At 42.8% G+C, this 16,477-nt stretch overlaps 2 protein-coding genes across 12 annotated transcripts in view; one reads left to right on the plus strand and one right to left on the minus strand.

The window, feature by feature from the left end:
• Nucleotides 1-12,322, plus strand: part of CENPO (centromere protein O) — a 31,329-nt gene extending 19,007 nt beyond the window's left edge. For 10 of the 11 annotated variants that reach the window (XM_049096144.1, XM_025454497.3, XM_025454500.3 and 7 more), the window contains 5 exons: nucleotides 3,998-4,115; nucleotides 5,175-5,434; nucleotides 6,948-7,116; nucleotides 7,830-7,993; nucleotides 9,287-12,322. In XM_049096144.1, coding sequence (XP_048952101.1) covers nucleotides 3,998-4,115; nucleotides 5,175-5,434; nucleotides 6,948-7,116; nucleotides 7,830-7,963 — 681 coding nt within the window. In that variant the 3' untranslated portion in view covers nucleotides 7,964-7,993; nucleotides 9,287-12,322. The remainder of the gene's footprint in view (nucleotides 1-3,997; nucleotides 4,116-5,174; nucleotides 5,435-6,947; nucleotides 7,117-7,829; nucleotides 7,994-9,286) is intronic. The other variant, XM_035700339.2, reaches the window with a different exon arrangement.
• Nucleotides 9,062-16,477, minus strand: part of ADCY3 (adenylate cyclase 3) — a 78,916-nt gene continuing 71,500 nt past the window's right edge. Inside the window, exons 15-22 of the mRNA XM_025454492.3 lie at nucleotides 16,375-16,440; nucleotides 15,042-15,123; nucleotides 14,093-14,251; nucleotides 13,206-13,352; nucleotides 12,500-12,619; nucleotides 11,416-11,539; nucleotides 10,669-10,793; nucleotides 9,062-10,083 (exon numbers count right to left, since the gene is read on the minus strand). Coding sequence (XP_025310277.3) covers nucleotides 9,901-10,083; nucleotides 10,669-10,793; nucleotides 11,416-11,539; nucleotides 12,500-12,619; nucleotides 13,206-13,352; nucleotides 14,093-14,251; nucleotides 15,042-15,123; nucleotides 16,375-16,440 — 1,006 coding nt within the window. The 3' untranslated portion in view covers nucleotides 9,062-9,900. The remainder of the gene's footprint in view (nucleotides 10,084-10,668; nucleotides 10,794-11,415; nucleotides 11,540-12,499; nucleotides 12,620-13,205; nucleotides 13,353-14,092; nucleotides 14,252-15,041; nucleotides 15,124-16,374; nucleotides 16,441-16,477) is intronic.

A 16,477-nucleotide genomic window follows, 5' to 3' on the forward strand; every position in this document is an offset into this window, starting at 1 on the left:
GTAATAGTCTTTTAGCCTGCACTCAGAGACATGAGTGTTACTTTACTCTCAGCCTGACTTGAGTCATTGGCACTTTTGTCATTAGTGCCATCTTTCCCTTACCCATGCTTGATACCATGTAGTGAACTTTGATTCTTCCCTCTTTTTAGTTTTCTCTCTAGCCCAGGGTCAGTCAGCAAGACCTGTCAAATTTTCCTATAGATTGTCTTTGTACTTCAAGTATTATCCATATATTATGTGGTAAGTATTTACTAGGTGATTTGAATACCAGGATCATTATAGTAGTCTGCTAGTTGTTTCTCTTCCTGTATAACTAGTTCTCCAGTAACTCTTGCACAGCCAAGAAAGTGCTTCATAAAACACTATATCACTGAACTTTATATAAATGTAAAAAGTATAAACTCTTTCATGTCTGACTTTTTTTTTGCTGAGTGTTTTATCAGATTCATCCAAACTGGTGCAATATAGTTATTCTTTTTTATTGGTATATAGTAATTTCATTTTATGAATAGTCCACAATTAATTTACTTAATTGCATTGTTGGTGACATTTAGGCTAATTAGGTTGTTTCACTTGGGGGCTGTGAAACATTCCTGTTCCTGTCTTTTGATGTAAAAATATGTACTTTTCTATTGGGTGTATACCTTGTAGAATTTGCTAGGTCACATGGTATGTATATTATCTTTAGTAATACTGCCACACAGTTTCTGGAAGTGATTATACCAGTTTTATATTCATAGCATCAGTGTATAAGATTTCCATTGTTTTGCATCTTGATACTGTCGGCTTAAAAAATTTGTCCCTCTGTGGGAGTGTCATAGTATCTCATGGTGGAGTAATTTGCAATTGCCCGATAACTAACACTATTAAAGTACCTGTATTGGATACTTGAAAGTCTTCTTTTGTGAAATATGCTTTTTGGCTTCTGCAAAAATTGTATAGTCTATCTCTTACTGAATTGTAGAGTCTTTACGTATATTGGATATGAATTCTTCAGTATATGATGAATCTTCTCTTAGCCTGTGGCTTGCTTTTTTACTCCCTAATGGTGTCTTGTGATGAAAAGAAAGTCTTCATTTTAATGAAGTTTGATTTAGGAATCTGACTTACTGCTTTTTGTTTTCTTTTAATAAATCTTTGCCTAACTTATGATGATAAAGATGTTCTGTGGTATTTTCTAAAAGCTCTATTGTACTTTCTACTTTCAGAATTATAGTCCATCTGGAGTTGATTTTTTTGTGTATGGTATGAAATAGAGGTCATACTTTTTTTGTTTTTCCATATGGCTATCCATTGCATCCAGTACCACTTTCTAAAGTCCATTCTTAAAAATAAATAAATAAATAAATAAATAAAGTCCATTCTTTTCCCACTGTTTTGTCATGGATCTTCGGGTCCATTGTGAGTCTGTTTCTGACTTCTGTTCCATTGGTCTATTTGTGCTTGTACCAGAGGTTCATTTATTCTTAAATGTTGACACCTGTCATATATGTTGTCTCCTTCAGAATTATCTTGGGTATTCTTGGCCCTTTGAATTTTACATAAATTTGGGAATCAGCCATCAGTTTCCAAAAACCTATAGTTTTGATTGGGATTGCATTGAATGTATACACTAATTTGGAGGGAATTGAAGTATTTTCAGTATTGCATCTTCTAGCTAATATACATGATATATCTTCCCATTTATTTAGTTCTTCAGGTTCTCTCAGTATTATGTATAGTTTTATGTGCAGAGATCTTAAACATCTTTCATTATATTTATCTTTATGTATTTGATTTTTCCTGTTATTACTGTATATGGCAGAGATCAGCAAACTTTTCCTGCCTAAAGCCAGATGATCAACATTTTAGGCTTTGTGAGCCAGTTGGTATTTATGGGAGCTGCTCAGCTCTGTGTTTTGTGAAACAGCCATAGACAATATGTAAATTAATGAATGTGCTCCAGTAAAACCTTACTATAAAAATAAGTATCAAGTTGGGTTTGACCCACAAACCACATTTTGATGACCTGTGATAAATGGTATTATTTTTTAGAAATTTTATTTTTAAATTTTTATGTAGAAATATATTTGATTTTTGTATATTGACTTTATATATCATAACATTGCTAAATCTACATTAATTCTATTTATCTCTCTATTCTTTTGGGATTTCTACATTTGGAATCATGTCATATGCAAACAATAAGTTTTACTTCTTCCAACCCTTGTAACTTGTTTTTCTTGCCTTATTCGATTAGCTAAGAAGATCTTCAGTATATTGAGTAGAAATCGTCTTAGAGTCAGCCTGTTTGCTCTATATTTTGTATAGATACTCTTATCAAATTAAGGAAATGCTCTTCTATATCTTGTTCGCTAGAGTTTTGTGATCAGGTCTTGAATTTCTTAAATATTTTTACTGCATATATTAAGATGATCATATGGTGATACACATTGATTGGTGTTTGAGTGATGATGGCTTACATTTTTGGAATAAACCTAATTTGGTTTGATGTGTAATCCTTCTATATAATGCTGAATTATATTTGCTAGTTGGACTTTGACATCTAAATTCATGAGATTATCTTGTGAAATTTTTTTAATATCCATGTCAGGTTTTGGCATCAAGTTTAACCCAGTCTCAGAAAGCAAGTTGGGGTGTTTTCCCTTTTTTTCTATTTGCTGGAATAGCTTCTATAAAATAAATGTGGTTTTTCCTTAAATTTTAATAAAGAATTACCTGGTAAAGCCCTTCGGGACTCTTCTGTGGGAAGGTTTTAAATTTATGACTCAATTTCTTTGATTAATATAAATCGACTAATTTATATTAATATTGTTAATATATTACTATAAATATATAAATATTATTATAAATATAAATTAATATAATTTTAATAGGAATTGATTGAATATAAATTTCCTATTTCCTCTCGGGTCATCTTTAGTAAGTTGCATTTCTCAGGGAATTTGTCCATTTCATCTAAACTCACATGTTAAAGTTGGTCAGTAGTATTGTCTCATTTTTATTCTGATGCTAGTAATTTGTGTTCACTCTTCATTCTTTTTCTTTCCTTGGTCAGTTTTGTTAAGTTTTATCAATTTTGTATTAATTTTATTAAAGAACCAAGTTTTGGCATTATTGATTTTCTCTATTATACATTTGTGTTGTATTTTTATTAACATCTTATCATTCTACCCTTCCTTCTTTTTGGATTTAAGTTGCTTTTTAGCTTCCTGAAATGAAACCTTAATTGATTTTTTTTTTGTAGTCTTTTCTCTTTTTTGTATGTGAGGTTATAAATTTCCCACAAAGCATAATGTCTTAGTCAATGTGGGCTGTTGTAACAAAAATACCATAAACTGGGTGGCTTATCAGTAACACATGTGTCTCACAGTTCGAGAGGTTGGGAAATCCAAAATTATGGGCCTAGCAGGTTCAATGTCCAGTGAGGACCTGGTTCCTTATGAAGTCTTCTCATGTAGCCTCATATGATCGAAGGGGCAAACTAGCTTTCTGGGGTCCCTTACATGGGTACTAATCCCATTCATGAGGGCTTCAATATGTGACCTACTTACCAGCCAGAGGCCCTACCTCCAAATACCATCACATTGGGCATTAGGTTTCAGTGTATGAATTTTGAAGGATACAAAGATTCAGTCCATAGCACGTGGCTTTAACTATATCCCTTAAGTTGTGGTATGTTGTTTTCATTGTTTTGTTCACCCTGTACTTATCCTAGACTTTGCTCACACCCTTTTCTTGTTCCTCTCACAATACTCTCCATTTCCACCAAGTTGTAATTGTTCTTCAGGCCAGCACAGTTTCTACTTCTGATTCCTGGCACTGTGACCCACAAGGTTCTTCCTCTGTTGTGAATTCATAGCACTAACTGGTCATTGTAGCATTTCTTGAGTTGTTATACAATAACTACACTGCACTTAGTTTTCTTTTTACTTGTGTGAGGCCAAGGACCCCTTGCGGTGCCCCTGTCCAGTTTGGTTTGCTGCGTACTTTGCAGGTTAGAGCATCTATTGCTAATGAAGAGCCTGATCAAACACAGGAAATCAGTGAGCAAGAAGTTGCGGAAAGAAGACAGGAAAATGTGAAAGCTATTCTGCAGGCATATCGTTTTACAGGTATAATTTATTTTCTGACCTATTCCAGTCTGAGTCTCTTGCTTCGAGTGAGTTGGTTTGCTATATGTATCATTAGTCTTGGACTTATTTCATGAGCTTAGATTTTGCCTTCCTCAACATACACACACCAAGCTGGCATACTATTTGTAGGCATCTTGACCTACAAAATTGGCCTCTTTTTGCGAAGGCTGGTTGGGGGCTGGCTTAGATTATTCATTTTAGCTATTCAGTGTGTGTGTCAGAACTTGTTTTTTTTTTTTTTTTAATTTTTTATTTATTTATGATAGTCACACAGAGAGAGAGAGGCAGAGACATAGGCAGAGGGAGAAGCAGGCTCCATGCACCGGGAGCCTGATGTGGGATTCGATCCCGGGTCTCCAGGATCGCGCCCTGGGCCAAAGGCAGGCGCCAAACCGCTGCGCCACCCAGGGATCCCGTGTGTCAGAACTTGTACTAGAACTGCCTTTGCTTGGGGATCCCTGGGTAGCTCAGCGGTTTAGTGCCTGCTTTCAGCCCAGGGCATGATCCTGGGGTCCCGGGATCAAGTCCCACATCAGGCTCCCTGCATGGAGCCTGCTTCTCCCTCTGCCTGTGTCTCTGCTTCTCTCTCTGTCTCTCATGAATAAATAAATAAAATCTTAAAAAAAAAAAAAAAACTGCCTTTGCTGCTGGCTGGCTTAATGCCACTGGTCAAATAGTTTGAACCCATTAAGTCTCTGTTTCCCCATGAAAATGGGGGATCTATCCTGCCCATTGTCTATGCATAGATTGTAGAAGAAACTGAACATTGACACTCAGAAAAAGAAGTAAAATGAAAATTTCAAAATGTTTTCCCATAATTTGATATTAGGATGTTTTTTTTTCCACCATTCTTCTGTGGTTTTAATAACTCACATTCAAAGTGAGCCAGAGTAAGTGAAAAGAGTCTGTGATGTCCTTTCAACACATTTGAACATGTACTGTATTTATGAGGCAATGCTGAAGCGAATGGAATGTGCAGCTGAAGAAGATCCTGCCTTTGCTGACATTTGCTGAGAGGTGTTGCCTTGTTTGCTTCAGGGCTTAGTGGGAAACTGACCAGCCGAGGGGTCTGTGTCTGCATCAGCACTGCTTTTGAGGGAAATCTGCTGGATTCCTATTTTATCGACCTTGTCCTACAGAAGCCACTTTGGATACATCACCATTCAATTCCAATCTTCATTCCCTTGGAGGAGATATCTGCAAAATACCTGCAGACTAATATTCAGCGCTTCCTGTTCTGTCTTTGTGAATACCTAAATGCTTATGCTGGAAGGAAGTACCAGGCAGATCGACTTCAGGTATCTGTCTGGAATCTTACATAGCATGTTATGAGCCCAGAATAGGCTTAAAAGGGGGTGGGGAAGGGATCCCTGGGTGGCGCAGCAGTTTACCGCCTGCCTTTGGCCTAGGGCGCGATCCTGGAGATCCGGGATCGAATCCCATGTCAGGCTCCTGGTGCATGGAGCCTGCTTCTCCCTCTGCCTGTGTCTCTGCCTCTCTCTCTCTCACTGTGTGCCTATCATAAATAAATTAAAAAAAAAAGAAAAGGGGGTGGAGAAGGCAAATTTTCTTCTGTATTTTAAAATATTTTATAATTCTGAGCCAGATATTTGACCATTATCCTTCTCATGTGTGTTTCCTATTTATATACAAGCTATTGTCCACCTCCTTCCCCTGTTGAAACTGGATGCTGTTGAAGTGTGGGTACTGCTTACAGGATTATTCACTCCTGAATGGTGATCCTCAGGCTTTTATACTTGACCCTTTCTTCCTTCACAAAGTAGTGTAGTCATACCTCATTTTATTGTACTTTATTGCTCTTTGCAGATACTGCATTTTTCTACAAATTGAAGGGTTGTAGCAATTGTTGAGCAAGTCTATTGGTGTCATTTTCCAACTTGTTCACTTTGTGTCTCTGTCACATTTTGGCAATTCTCGCAATATTTCATACTTTTTCATTATTTGTTATGGTGATCTGATCATTGATGACTCACTGAAAGTTCAAATGATGGTTAGCATTTTTTAGTGAGAAAATATTTTTTAATTAAGATGTGTAATTGGTTTTTTTAGACATAATGCTATTGCATACTTAATAGACTACAGTGTAGTGTAAACAGAAATGTCCTGGGAAACCAGAAAATTCATTTGACTCACTTTATTGCAGTGGTCATGAACTGAACCCACAGTATCTCCAACATATGTCTGTATAGTTTCTATGCTTTTAATTCAGTGGGTATATAGAGTACCTACTATGTGCCAAGTGTCTTGCTGAACCTTGGGTCTATATAGATGCAAAGCAGAAAATTACATAGGGGAGTACTATCCATCTTTGCCTAAACTCTGGCCTAGCTTCTCAGGGTTGCAGTGGAGCTAGTTTTGGGGTAAAACAAGTTTTTTTAAGTAGACAGGAAATGAATGCAGATAAAGAATAGGTGACTTTTATAAGTTAGTGCCTCCCTCCCATGAATTTAGAATGACTCTGAAGCTCTTGGTTGTTAGTTAAACTGATATGAGAATGCAGACACAAAGCATTTTAGCCAGCTATACAAAGACAACATATCTCCCTTTTGTCCCCAGGCTCTGGCCAATTATTTAGCACTTCCTGCAGGCCTTCCTAGGATGCTGCCAACTCTTAGTTATATTTTAAATCTTTATCATTAGTTCTTTTTACAGACTTTTCTCTGTCCTTTAAGTCTCTGAAATTTGATTCATGGGCCCTATTTTTGTAGATATGTTTGAAGTCACCACCACTCACTGCCTTTGGAACTATAATCATCATATACTTTGTGTCTTGATCCCCACCCTCTTCAGAGTGACTTTGCAGCCTATCTCGCTCGGCCCTTGCAGAGAAACCCACTGTGCAACTTGCTGTCATTTACTTACAAAGTGGAGCTGCGGGGTCAGTTCCTGTTTTGTGCTAGACTGCTGTATAAGGACCTCACAACCACCCTCCCAACGGACGTCACCATTACCTACCCAGGTGAGAGGAAGATGCCTCAATGAAGAAATAACGTGCTCTGTGTGATTCAAGTTAAATGAAACATAGTAAAATAGGTAGACTATATCAGTTGGACCTCTGGAGACGTATTCTGTTAATTGACTAGAAATTTACTAAGATACAAAGAATATTTTCCTTTTTTTTTTTTTTTAACCATTTTTCCTCTCTTTTGTTAGTAGCAAACATAATTACCCTAGTTCCCACCTCCTTTGCTCCATCCAACTCTGCCAGTGTTCCATCAGTTTGTGATTTGTTGTCATTGGAGACCCCTCTTGAAAAGAGACAGCTAATGAGGCTGAGTCATAGGGTTACTTGTGTTGAAGAAGGCCAAAATACTCATTTCACTAAGAAGCCAATTAGACAAATAAGTATACACTTAGTTCTCTAGAGACTCTTCTGTATATGGGAATTTCTTACGGCTGGCTGAGTTGTGTTATTGTTTTAGTTAAATGTACCATAGTCATGTGACATGGGCAATAATGAAAAATAGGATCAAATATTTTTAGGAGGTGGAAGTTTTGAAGCTGCCACAGATTTCACACCATAGGTTTTAGACTTCTGACAGAGTCTGGGTCTCAAAATTTCATTTGGTCTCAGTTCTAGAGCAAAAAAACAGGTTACATGAGTCCAGAACATCAATGATATGGGTTCTGATTCCCTCAATTTCACTAAAGGAGATTGATATAATGTTTTAGAAATGGATGCATTACCCCCCTCATGGGAAGAACAACGAGCATCTCATGAAAATCTGTTTTTTACGAAGCCCTTACATCAAGTTTTTACTTCATTTGCAAGAAAAGGAGAGAAGTTGGATGTGACCCAGGTCTAGGATACTATTTTCATTGGGAACACGTCAAAAGTGAGTAAAATAATACTGTGCATAGTCCCAGACTAGGTCCTAGGAACTGCAAAGTATTGAAAGGCTCAGACCCCTGCCTGGGGACTGTCCTTGCAATGAGAACAGACACCCACCTCATCAGGGTGGCAGGGGGCAAGTTTGGACGGTGGAGGTATTGAGCATATGTTTTAGATGAAAATCATAATGGTTTATGGGGCAGAAGGCATTTTGTGAAAGGGAGTTTGTACCTTTTAGCTAAAAGGTATGTTTAGCTTTTAATGAAAGAAAGCTTTAAGTCTGCCTTACTTTGAGACTTTTGCAGAGAAAGTTCTTAGAACACTCTAGATTCCTTATGTGACAGGAATCACACGGTTAAGGAGAAGGTATGTTTGATCTTTATTTTGAAGCTGTTTGTTCTAGGCTACAGTTTTATAAAGAATATGGAGAAAGTACTGTGGCTATCAGGCTCTATGTAGCTAATACCTTGTTCTAAACATGCTAGTAGAGAGTTTGTATGTATTAAGTCAGCTATAAAGAAGCCTGATTGGAAGTCTGCTCAAACTCTGGTAGTAAACGGAAGCAGACCCACCCTCCCTTATCTCTCTCCTGCAAGTTCTCAGCTGCATGGTTATTCCAACCCCCCAACCCTTGCAGTCTTCTGATCTCAGTAGTGGATCCTTTCTCCTTAATCCTGGCCTCAGCCTTGCTGACACGTTTTGTTCCTTATGGGGATATGTATAGGGATGGTGCTCAGATGTGAAAGCCTGTGTCTGGCAGGGTCCAGCGATTTCAATGCCTGTCCTCGCTTTGCCCAGTCACAAATAGGAGTCTTTACTTTCCTTCCTGCCCTGGACCCAGAGCTGCATCCAGGCCTCTAATGTGGTCACTTCCTAGACTTGTTGATCGGGAAGCAACCTACCTGGTGTGGATGCCCAGGGGACAGGTAGGGTCAGCTTGGACCACCATTTAGAGGAAAGGAGTTTGAGACTAATCACATGTCTTAGTTCAGGCTCTTGCCTTTCAGGCATGTGGTAAGGATGCATGGTGTGAGTTAGCAAAGTACTTAACAGAATTCTCACAGTGATCACATTCAAGTTGAATAAAGCTTTTAATAAAACAGTCTTGTTCTTTATCAATACCTGTAAATTCTCTTTTAAAGCAGTAGCAAAGGCGACTGTAGCAAGAGCTCAAGAGGCAAGGCAATATCGGAAAGTGTTTTTTTTTTTTTAACAGAAAGTTAAAAATATAAATGTAGAAGATCTGTTTATATATTTTTCTCTCAGAAATAAATTCCCTTTCCCTCCCTCCCACCAGGTAAAAGGATATATTGCACTTTCTGCTCTCATGACTAAGGTGGCAGGGGTTCCAGAAGAACCTTTCAAGATTATCAGGAACATCAGCATGAGGGCCAGGTCACCTAACCTGGACCATATGGAGACAAGCAGGTCTCCAGCTTGAAAAGGCTGCTTCCAGGTGAGCGCTGGGGAGCAGAACACTTGCCTACTCAGCCGCCAAGTCCTCTTCTGAAGTACAGCTTTCCCACCTCTGCTCCCAGCCTGGAAGCAAAGGCTGCTTTGTTCCACCCCGGACACATTTCCTACTCACAGTGGCCATGGCCTCTCTGGGGGAAGGAGGGCTAGGTCAGACCCAGGGCTCCGGAAGGATTGTTCCAGTACTACGCCTAAGACCCCTACTCTCTGAGGAAGCTGCAGGCACACTGAGGAATAGTATGGCCATCCTCAGAGCTCACGTATCCATGAACAAATGAAGGCTTGAGGAGATTTTTAAACCTAAAGTCTATGTGAGAGTGCACTTCAACAATTTGGGAATGTTGGGACTTGGTCATTTGTCCTTTCCCAAGGCCTTTCTTTGACTCCAAAAAATAGATTCTCCCTTCCCATTTGGACTGTTGTGGGGCTAGAGGCCATTCAGGAGTTGTCCACCACCTGGTGGGGCAGGGTGACGGAGGAGCCATTAGGGAAGGCAGCTGGCTTGTCACGCCCCTTCAAGAAAAAGGTGAGCAGCTCCCCCTTCCCTTTCACAAAGATGGGCCCTCGCCTCACAAAGCGGAAGCCGTACTCTCGAAGGATGGCTTGTGTTTCTTCCACCACCTGTAGAAGGAGAACATAGTGTGGTCTCAGACCAGGACTGCCCAGAGGTATCTGCATGTAGCCCACAGGTCCCAGTGAGCCCATCTGTCATGCTCTTCTCCAGACCTCTTGGGCCAAGCCCCTTATTCTATATACCAGTAGGCACAGGGTGGTTTGCCTAAGGTCTTTTCCTCTCCCAAAGACTGTGATGCTGCCACAGAGAACCCATGGCCATCTTCTGGGGACAGTAAGCACTCCCTGTTCTTTGTCTCCTGTCCCTACTCTGAGGCACTTTCTAGCCCAACCCAGGTGACTCCATTCAGGGTGACTTCAGGGGGGAACTGCTGGAGGCACAAGAGGTTAGAAAGTTCTTACCAAGAGGCAGGATAGTCTAAAGAAGAACTTAAATTTTAGAAAGCGGGGCGAAGTATTTCCTCCCTTCTACTGAGACATCTCTTCCCACCTTTGCCTGTAATCTCCCAGAATTACCAGCTTGCTACTCTGGGCTGACACAGAGGCAGTGGTGCATGGCAAAATACACCCTGTCCCGATTTTTTTCCCATCCCCTGGGTCTGAGCACATGCTCATCTCTGTTGCTGGACCTACCTGAATGTTGCCCATGACCCCTGTGGACTCCATCCTGCTGGCCACATTGACAGTATTGCCCCAGATGTCATAGTGTGGTTTCCGGGCTCCAATGACCCCAGCCAGTACCCCTCCTTTGTTCATGCCTGGCGGAGAAGCAAAACATTGAGTACAGCCACGAGCTGTATTGTCATTATCCCATCTCAGAAGCCACCAGCTCTAATGGAGAATTCACCACCTGACCCCAACCACTGAGCAAGCTCCTGAGTCTGTTAACCTATTCCTCATGAAGCTTGTCTCTAAGCCACCAGAGGGCAAATATGTCTCCTCTTTATCCTGTCCTGGCCAATGTGGTAACTAATTTATGCAGTATGGAAGTTCCGGTGTCTTGTGACCTCCCCCAGGATGAGAATCCCTGCGCCTCTTCCTACTCGGGGCAGCAGGGGACATTAACTCCCAACAGGCTGGACCAAGGTAGCAAAGCTCTCTGCAGGCATGGGGGATTGCTCGGGGAGGTAGACAGCCTGACTTCCAGCCATACTCAGAAAGCAGGCTAATCACTGTAAGCGGTGTGGGACACAGCTGACCATCATTTTGTCAGATTGCAGTCGTCATCTGGGAGAGATCCCTAAGGTCCCATCCTGAGCTGCATGTGTGACCCTCCCCAACCTAAAAGCCTCAGGGCTAAGTCTCACCCTACCTGTCAATTTGCTGAGTCCCCTGCTTCAGAGGGAGCCTTTCAGGGCACACAAGCTGAAAAATGCTTACCTATGCGCAGCATAAAGTTGTTGAAGGATTGGTTGTTGATGTTCGTGAGTGTATCCTTCATGGCTAGAGCAAAGTCAGCCAGATCAGCCAGGTGCTGCCAGCGCTCTTTGTCTGACTTCTCCTCCTGTGCCAGGGAGCAGCAGGGAGTCAGGAGCCAGTATCAACACCTTCCTCCTCCTCCAGCATCTGGAGAATTCTGCATCTCCTTGTTAAAGGCCTTATTTTCCACTTCCCACAGAGACGTCGGTGACTGCTGCCTCTGCTTGCCACTGACTGTTCACCTGGATCCCTTAGGGTCCCCAGGTGGGGAAGACCAATCCTCCCCAGCCAAATGGCTTCCTGTCTGCCATGTATCTGATCAGGAGTCCTACCTACCACATCATTAACCTTGCCTGACCTGGTCTCTTAGGTTTGGGATAGTTCTCATTTTGATTCCTTAACTAGATTATAAACACTTGAAGGCCACAACCCTTTTTAAACACATTTTTTTAGCCTTGCCAATAAAATGGGAGGTGGTAATAGTACTTACCTCCTATAGAATGGTTTTAAGATAAAACAAGATGATAATAGCTTAAGAAACAGCTCTTGGGACCAGGGTCCCCACAGCTCATTTCCTTTCCTAGTAGCTAAACAACTAGCTGCACAGGTCTGATTTAACAAAAGAACAGGCTGATGCCAGCCAGTGTGCTCTGAAGACCCCTTTTGTAACAAAACTCCCAACCTGGATGTTTTCATTGTTACATAATCTTATGGACAGTTTCTACTTCCTCCCTAGTTCTTTCAAAAGTCTAGAGCATGAAGGGAGCATGGCCACTGTTGGAGCAGCTTCTGCTCTAAGCTGTGCAACAATGGAGGGGTCATGTATCTGATTATTTCTCTGCTCATTAAACTTTGCCAGTAAACCCGATTTTAAATTTGTATCACGTGGTGCTGGTGGTGTATATGGGTGACCCACTGGCACAGCAGCACTCAGCAGGGTCCGCTACCCTTGTAACTCCTTGATTCACACATGCTAGATGTGGGCTGCCTCTCTCTCACCCCAGGAAGCAGAGCCCCATCTCCAGCCACTGATGTGGTTAGCTACCTTGTTGGAGCTGGCAAAGCCGTTGGTGTTGACATCTGGGGTGACTCCTGAAGCTGCCATATAGGTGCTGCCAATGGTTTTGATCTTGGTGATGACCCGGAATTTGGGATTGTCCAGAAGCTGAGCCAGTGTTGAAAAATAAAGAAACGTCAGTAGAGTCTAGGGAGATGAATGAGCCAACTAATGACAGATGTGCCTGTTCACAGCAACCCAAGTCTTCCAAGAGATGCTTTCCTAAAAACCCCTACCTATTCTGTTTGTTGGGCACATGATGTTAGGCAGTCTTCCTGATTGAGCCTGTTTCTAGGACCTTAACATGGGACAAAGCTGCCAGGCCCCTAGGGTGTTTGAGCATATATGTAAAAGTATTTTCCTTGGTATACAATTTTCTTTTTTTTTTTTTTTTTTGGTATACAATTTTCTTAATAAATATTTACTGAATCTGAATTTGGGGGTAGGAGGAACCTGGGGCCTCAGGATCTTGTTTTGGCCAGTCTTTATGCTGTGAACTTGTAGGCAACTTCCCAGGCTCCGCTTTCCCCACTCAGCTCCACCAGGCTACTAAAGTTCCTGCATCACAGGGAGGCTCATCTAAGAAAACGAAGCAGACAGGGTAACTACAACTTCCCTTTGGCTTCTGCAGCCTGTCCTGAGAATCTGGAATGAGCTGGCTTTGCGGCAGGAGAGAAGCAGGATGGGCACTCACAGAATCAAAGTCTGAGATGATCTCATTGAGGAAGCGCAGACACTCAATGCCACCATTATTGATGCTCTCCTCTGTGTAGAAGTCGGCAAAGTTGGGTAGAGAGGCAAACATGACTCCAATCTCATCGTAAGACTGGCTATACAGCTCCTAAAGAGAGGCAGGGCCAGAGTGCTCAAAGAAATACCAGTGGAATGATGTGCCACAGAAATGAATCTATCTTCCACACACATTTTAGTACATTCAGCTTTTTGGACAGTTCCCTCCCAGATTATCCTAACTTTGGGTTATAAGGCAGTGGCTCATCACAACTTTGAGTAAGTAAAAAAGTTTCTCTAGGCCCTGTAACAACTCTAGCTTTGAGAAAGAGGATGGGGGATCCCTGGGTGGCGCAGCGGTTTGGCGCCTGCCTTTGGCCCAGGGCGCGATCCTGGAGACCCAGGATCGAATCCCACGTCGGGCTCCCGGTACATGGAGCCTGCTTCTCCCTCTGCCTGTGTCTCTGCCTCTCTCTCTCTCTCTGTGACTATCATAAATAAATAAAAAAATTAAAAAAAAAAAAATTTAAGAGAAAGAGGATGGAGGATGGAGTTGGGGGAGTGAAGCATAAGAGCCCTTCCATGTGAGGGGATCACAACTGACTGGTAGGCTCCAGCCAAGGCCTCATCTGAAATGGGGCCTTCTCATGATGTGCAGCCCACGGAAAATCTTAGTAGTGCCCTTTACTGAAAGCCTGTGAAATTCCTCCCTTGCTTATGTTGCAGTTGCTGCTTGTGTGCAGCCCTGCCTGGACCAGTGCCAGCTCTTCTGAGACAGCCTTGGCCCAGAGGGGCTGATGAAGGCAAGATCAGCCTCATGGCTACAGGCTACGCCATGAGGCTGCCCCTCACCTCATCCCTCTTCTTGGACCCCAGGAAGTGGCGTGCCACGTGCTCAGGCAACATGTTGGTGACCAAGGCCTCATTCCAGCGCCGCATCTCGTAGACACGTTCCTTCTGGTCATGGACCTCAATCTTCCACAAAAACAGTGTCCTTGCCAGTTTTTCAACCTGTGGACAGACACAGGCAAGGTGTGTGCTTTAGCTGGCTGTTTGATGAAAAGACGAACAAGTTGGAAGGCTTCTACGTGGAAAAACGCAGGAAAATGGCTAAACGGCAAGGGAAAGACAACATAGACCCACCGACTCAAGGCCACCACAGCAAGGACTCCAGCCTCGCTGTGGTTATGCAGAGCTCCAAGAAGCCTTCTGGATATTTGGGGAGCGGGGATAGCCCTAATTCTGGGACCTCATTCTAGCTACAGGTCTATCTTGGAGCCGGGTGGCAGCACTGGGAATCTCAGCTCAGGGTGGAGTTCCCACCTCCTTCTGGCCAGCAAGTGTCTGGGAAATGCCGTACTTTCGCTGGCAAACCACTGGGGGGCACTTGGGCTGACATGGAACCTCTTCCCCTCCCTCTCTGCTTTTTTTCCCTTCAGAACTTCTATCACCTTCTTTCCCTTTCTCTTCTGTTCCCATGGTGAGTGTGTTAGTGACCCCCAGAGCCTGGGTGGGTGAAAATCGTCAGGCCCCTGGCCCCAGGAAACAGCCTATTTTCTCTAAGCTTTTACACCTGCTCCATGTGCTGCTTCAGCATGCTGGGGGCAGTCAGAAGAAGAGGTTAAAAAAAAAAACAAAAACTGCTCTTGTATTACAAGGGAGAGAATGAGAAAACAGCTGGCGACAGCTTGGCCATGCCAGGCTGGATAAGGGAGACCAGCATTCCTTAACAGCTTGGTTTTTAGATCCTGAGCCTGCTACTCAGGAGGTTGTGTGCAGAGGAGGGTGTGCAGGCACTCACGTGGCGTGAGAAGTAGTAAAAGCTCAGCATCATGACGAAGATCATCACTGTCATGGAGTACTTGGAAGGCACCAGGGGCAGCCTGCAGGGCAGAGAGGAATCCATCTGCCCATGCTGCCCTCTTGGAAGGGAGTTTGATTCCCTCCAACTGGGCTGTGCCTTTCCTGTCCCCCTGGGCCAGAAACTTCCCAGCTCCTTAAGCACTTTCACATCAAGTCCAGACTCTCACATGTAAATCTTAAATCACTGGACTCCTAAATAGCCTAGCCCTGCCCCCTCCGGGAATCCACATCAGAGCTCCCCAGATGTTTTATAACTGCTGCATCAACTGGTAACAGCAGTAAGTGTGACCTCTGGAGAAAGAGACTAGCATTGCTGTGATGGGACCAAGACACCATTCTATGATTTTTTAGTAACTTCACATTTTTGTATGGAGCTGCAGTTTTCATTACTATACAGTAGTCCATTGTATGAATATATCACAACTTGTGTACCCATTTGCTATTGACATAGAGTTTTCATCTGCTTTGGATGTTTGTGTGTATGTGTTGCTATGATGAACGTGACTATGGATGATCCTGCACACGCCCTGGGACATAGAAATGTGCACAAGTTTCTATAAGGAATGTAGGGAGCAGTGGAATTGTTGGGTCAGAAGTCTATTTGCAACTTTACTAAATTCCAAGTTTTCTAAAATGGTACCAATTTATAGTCCCATCAGGAGTGAATTACCATTGTACTTGATAATCCCCTGACGTCTTAATTCCTGCCAAACTGGTAGATGTGTAGTGGTCTTTTGTTTTGGTCCCTAATTCTCATGTCCTTAATTATGTGAATGCCTTTCATTTATTAAGTGGCCAAATTCTAAAAATTCAGAGCTAGAAGGGACTTTGGAGAACTTCTAGTCCAGCGTCCTCTTCAAGACCTGAAACAGACTCAAACGCTGGCCAGCCTGCGGCCCCAGAGAGTGCCTGCACCCCAGAGAGCTTCTACATAGGGTGCAGTGCTCTTTCCTCCTCATTTTCCTGCAGTCTATCTTGCCAGCCAGTTACATGCAGCCATCACATCCATGTGGCTCTTCCCGCTCCCCTCACCCAGCCTGGCCCCTGTCCCACCCCTGAAACCACACGGCCGCTGCTCTCCTGATGAGGCCACAACGGCCAGGTCCACACCCAAACCATTCTACCTCTGCTCCTGCCTCCTACAGAAACACTAACTTCTCGAAGAATTTCCCACACTGTGTGCCTCTGAAGTGTGACACAATGGACTTCTCTGGTCTCTAGAAGAAAAGGAAACTAAATGCAGATCAAAAAGGGGAAGCAGCTGCCCTTACCTGACAGTGCCATTGAGCCCAGAGGTGGACAATTCCTGCATCTTCTCTAAGGCGACCATGGGAAAGCTGTAGGACAGACAGTTGTCAGGTCCCATCTGGGGAC

The sequence above is a fragment of the Canis lupus genome, chromosome 17 (genome assembly GCF_003254725.2).
Source record: "Canis lupus dingo isolate Sandy chromosome 17, ASM325472v2, whole genome shotgun sequence".
NCBI lineage: Eukaryota > Metazoa > Chordata > Mammalia > Carnivora > Canidae > Canis > Canis lupus.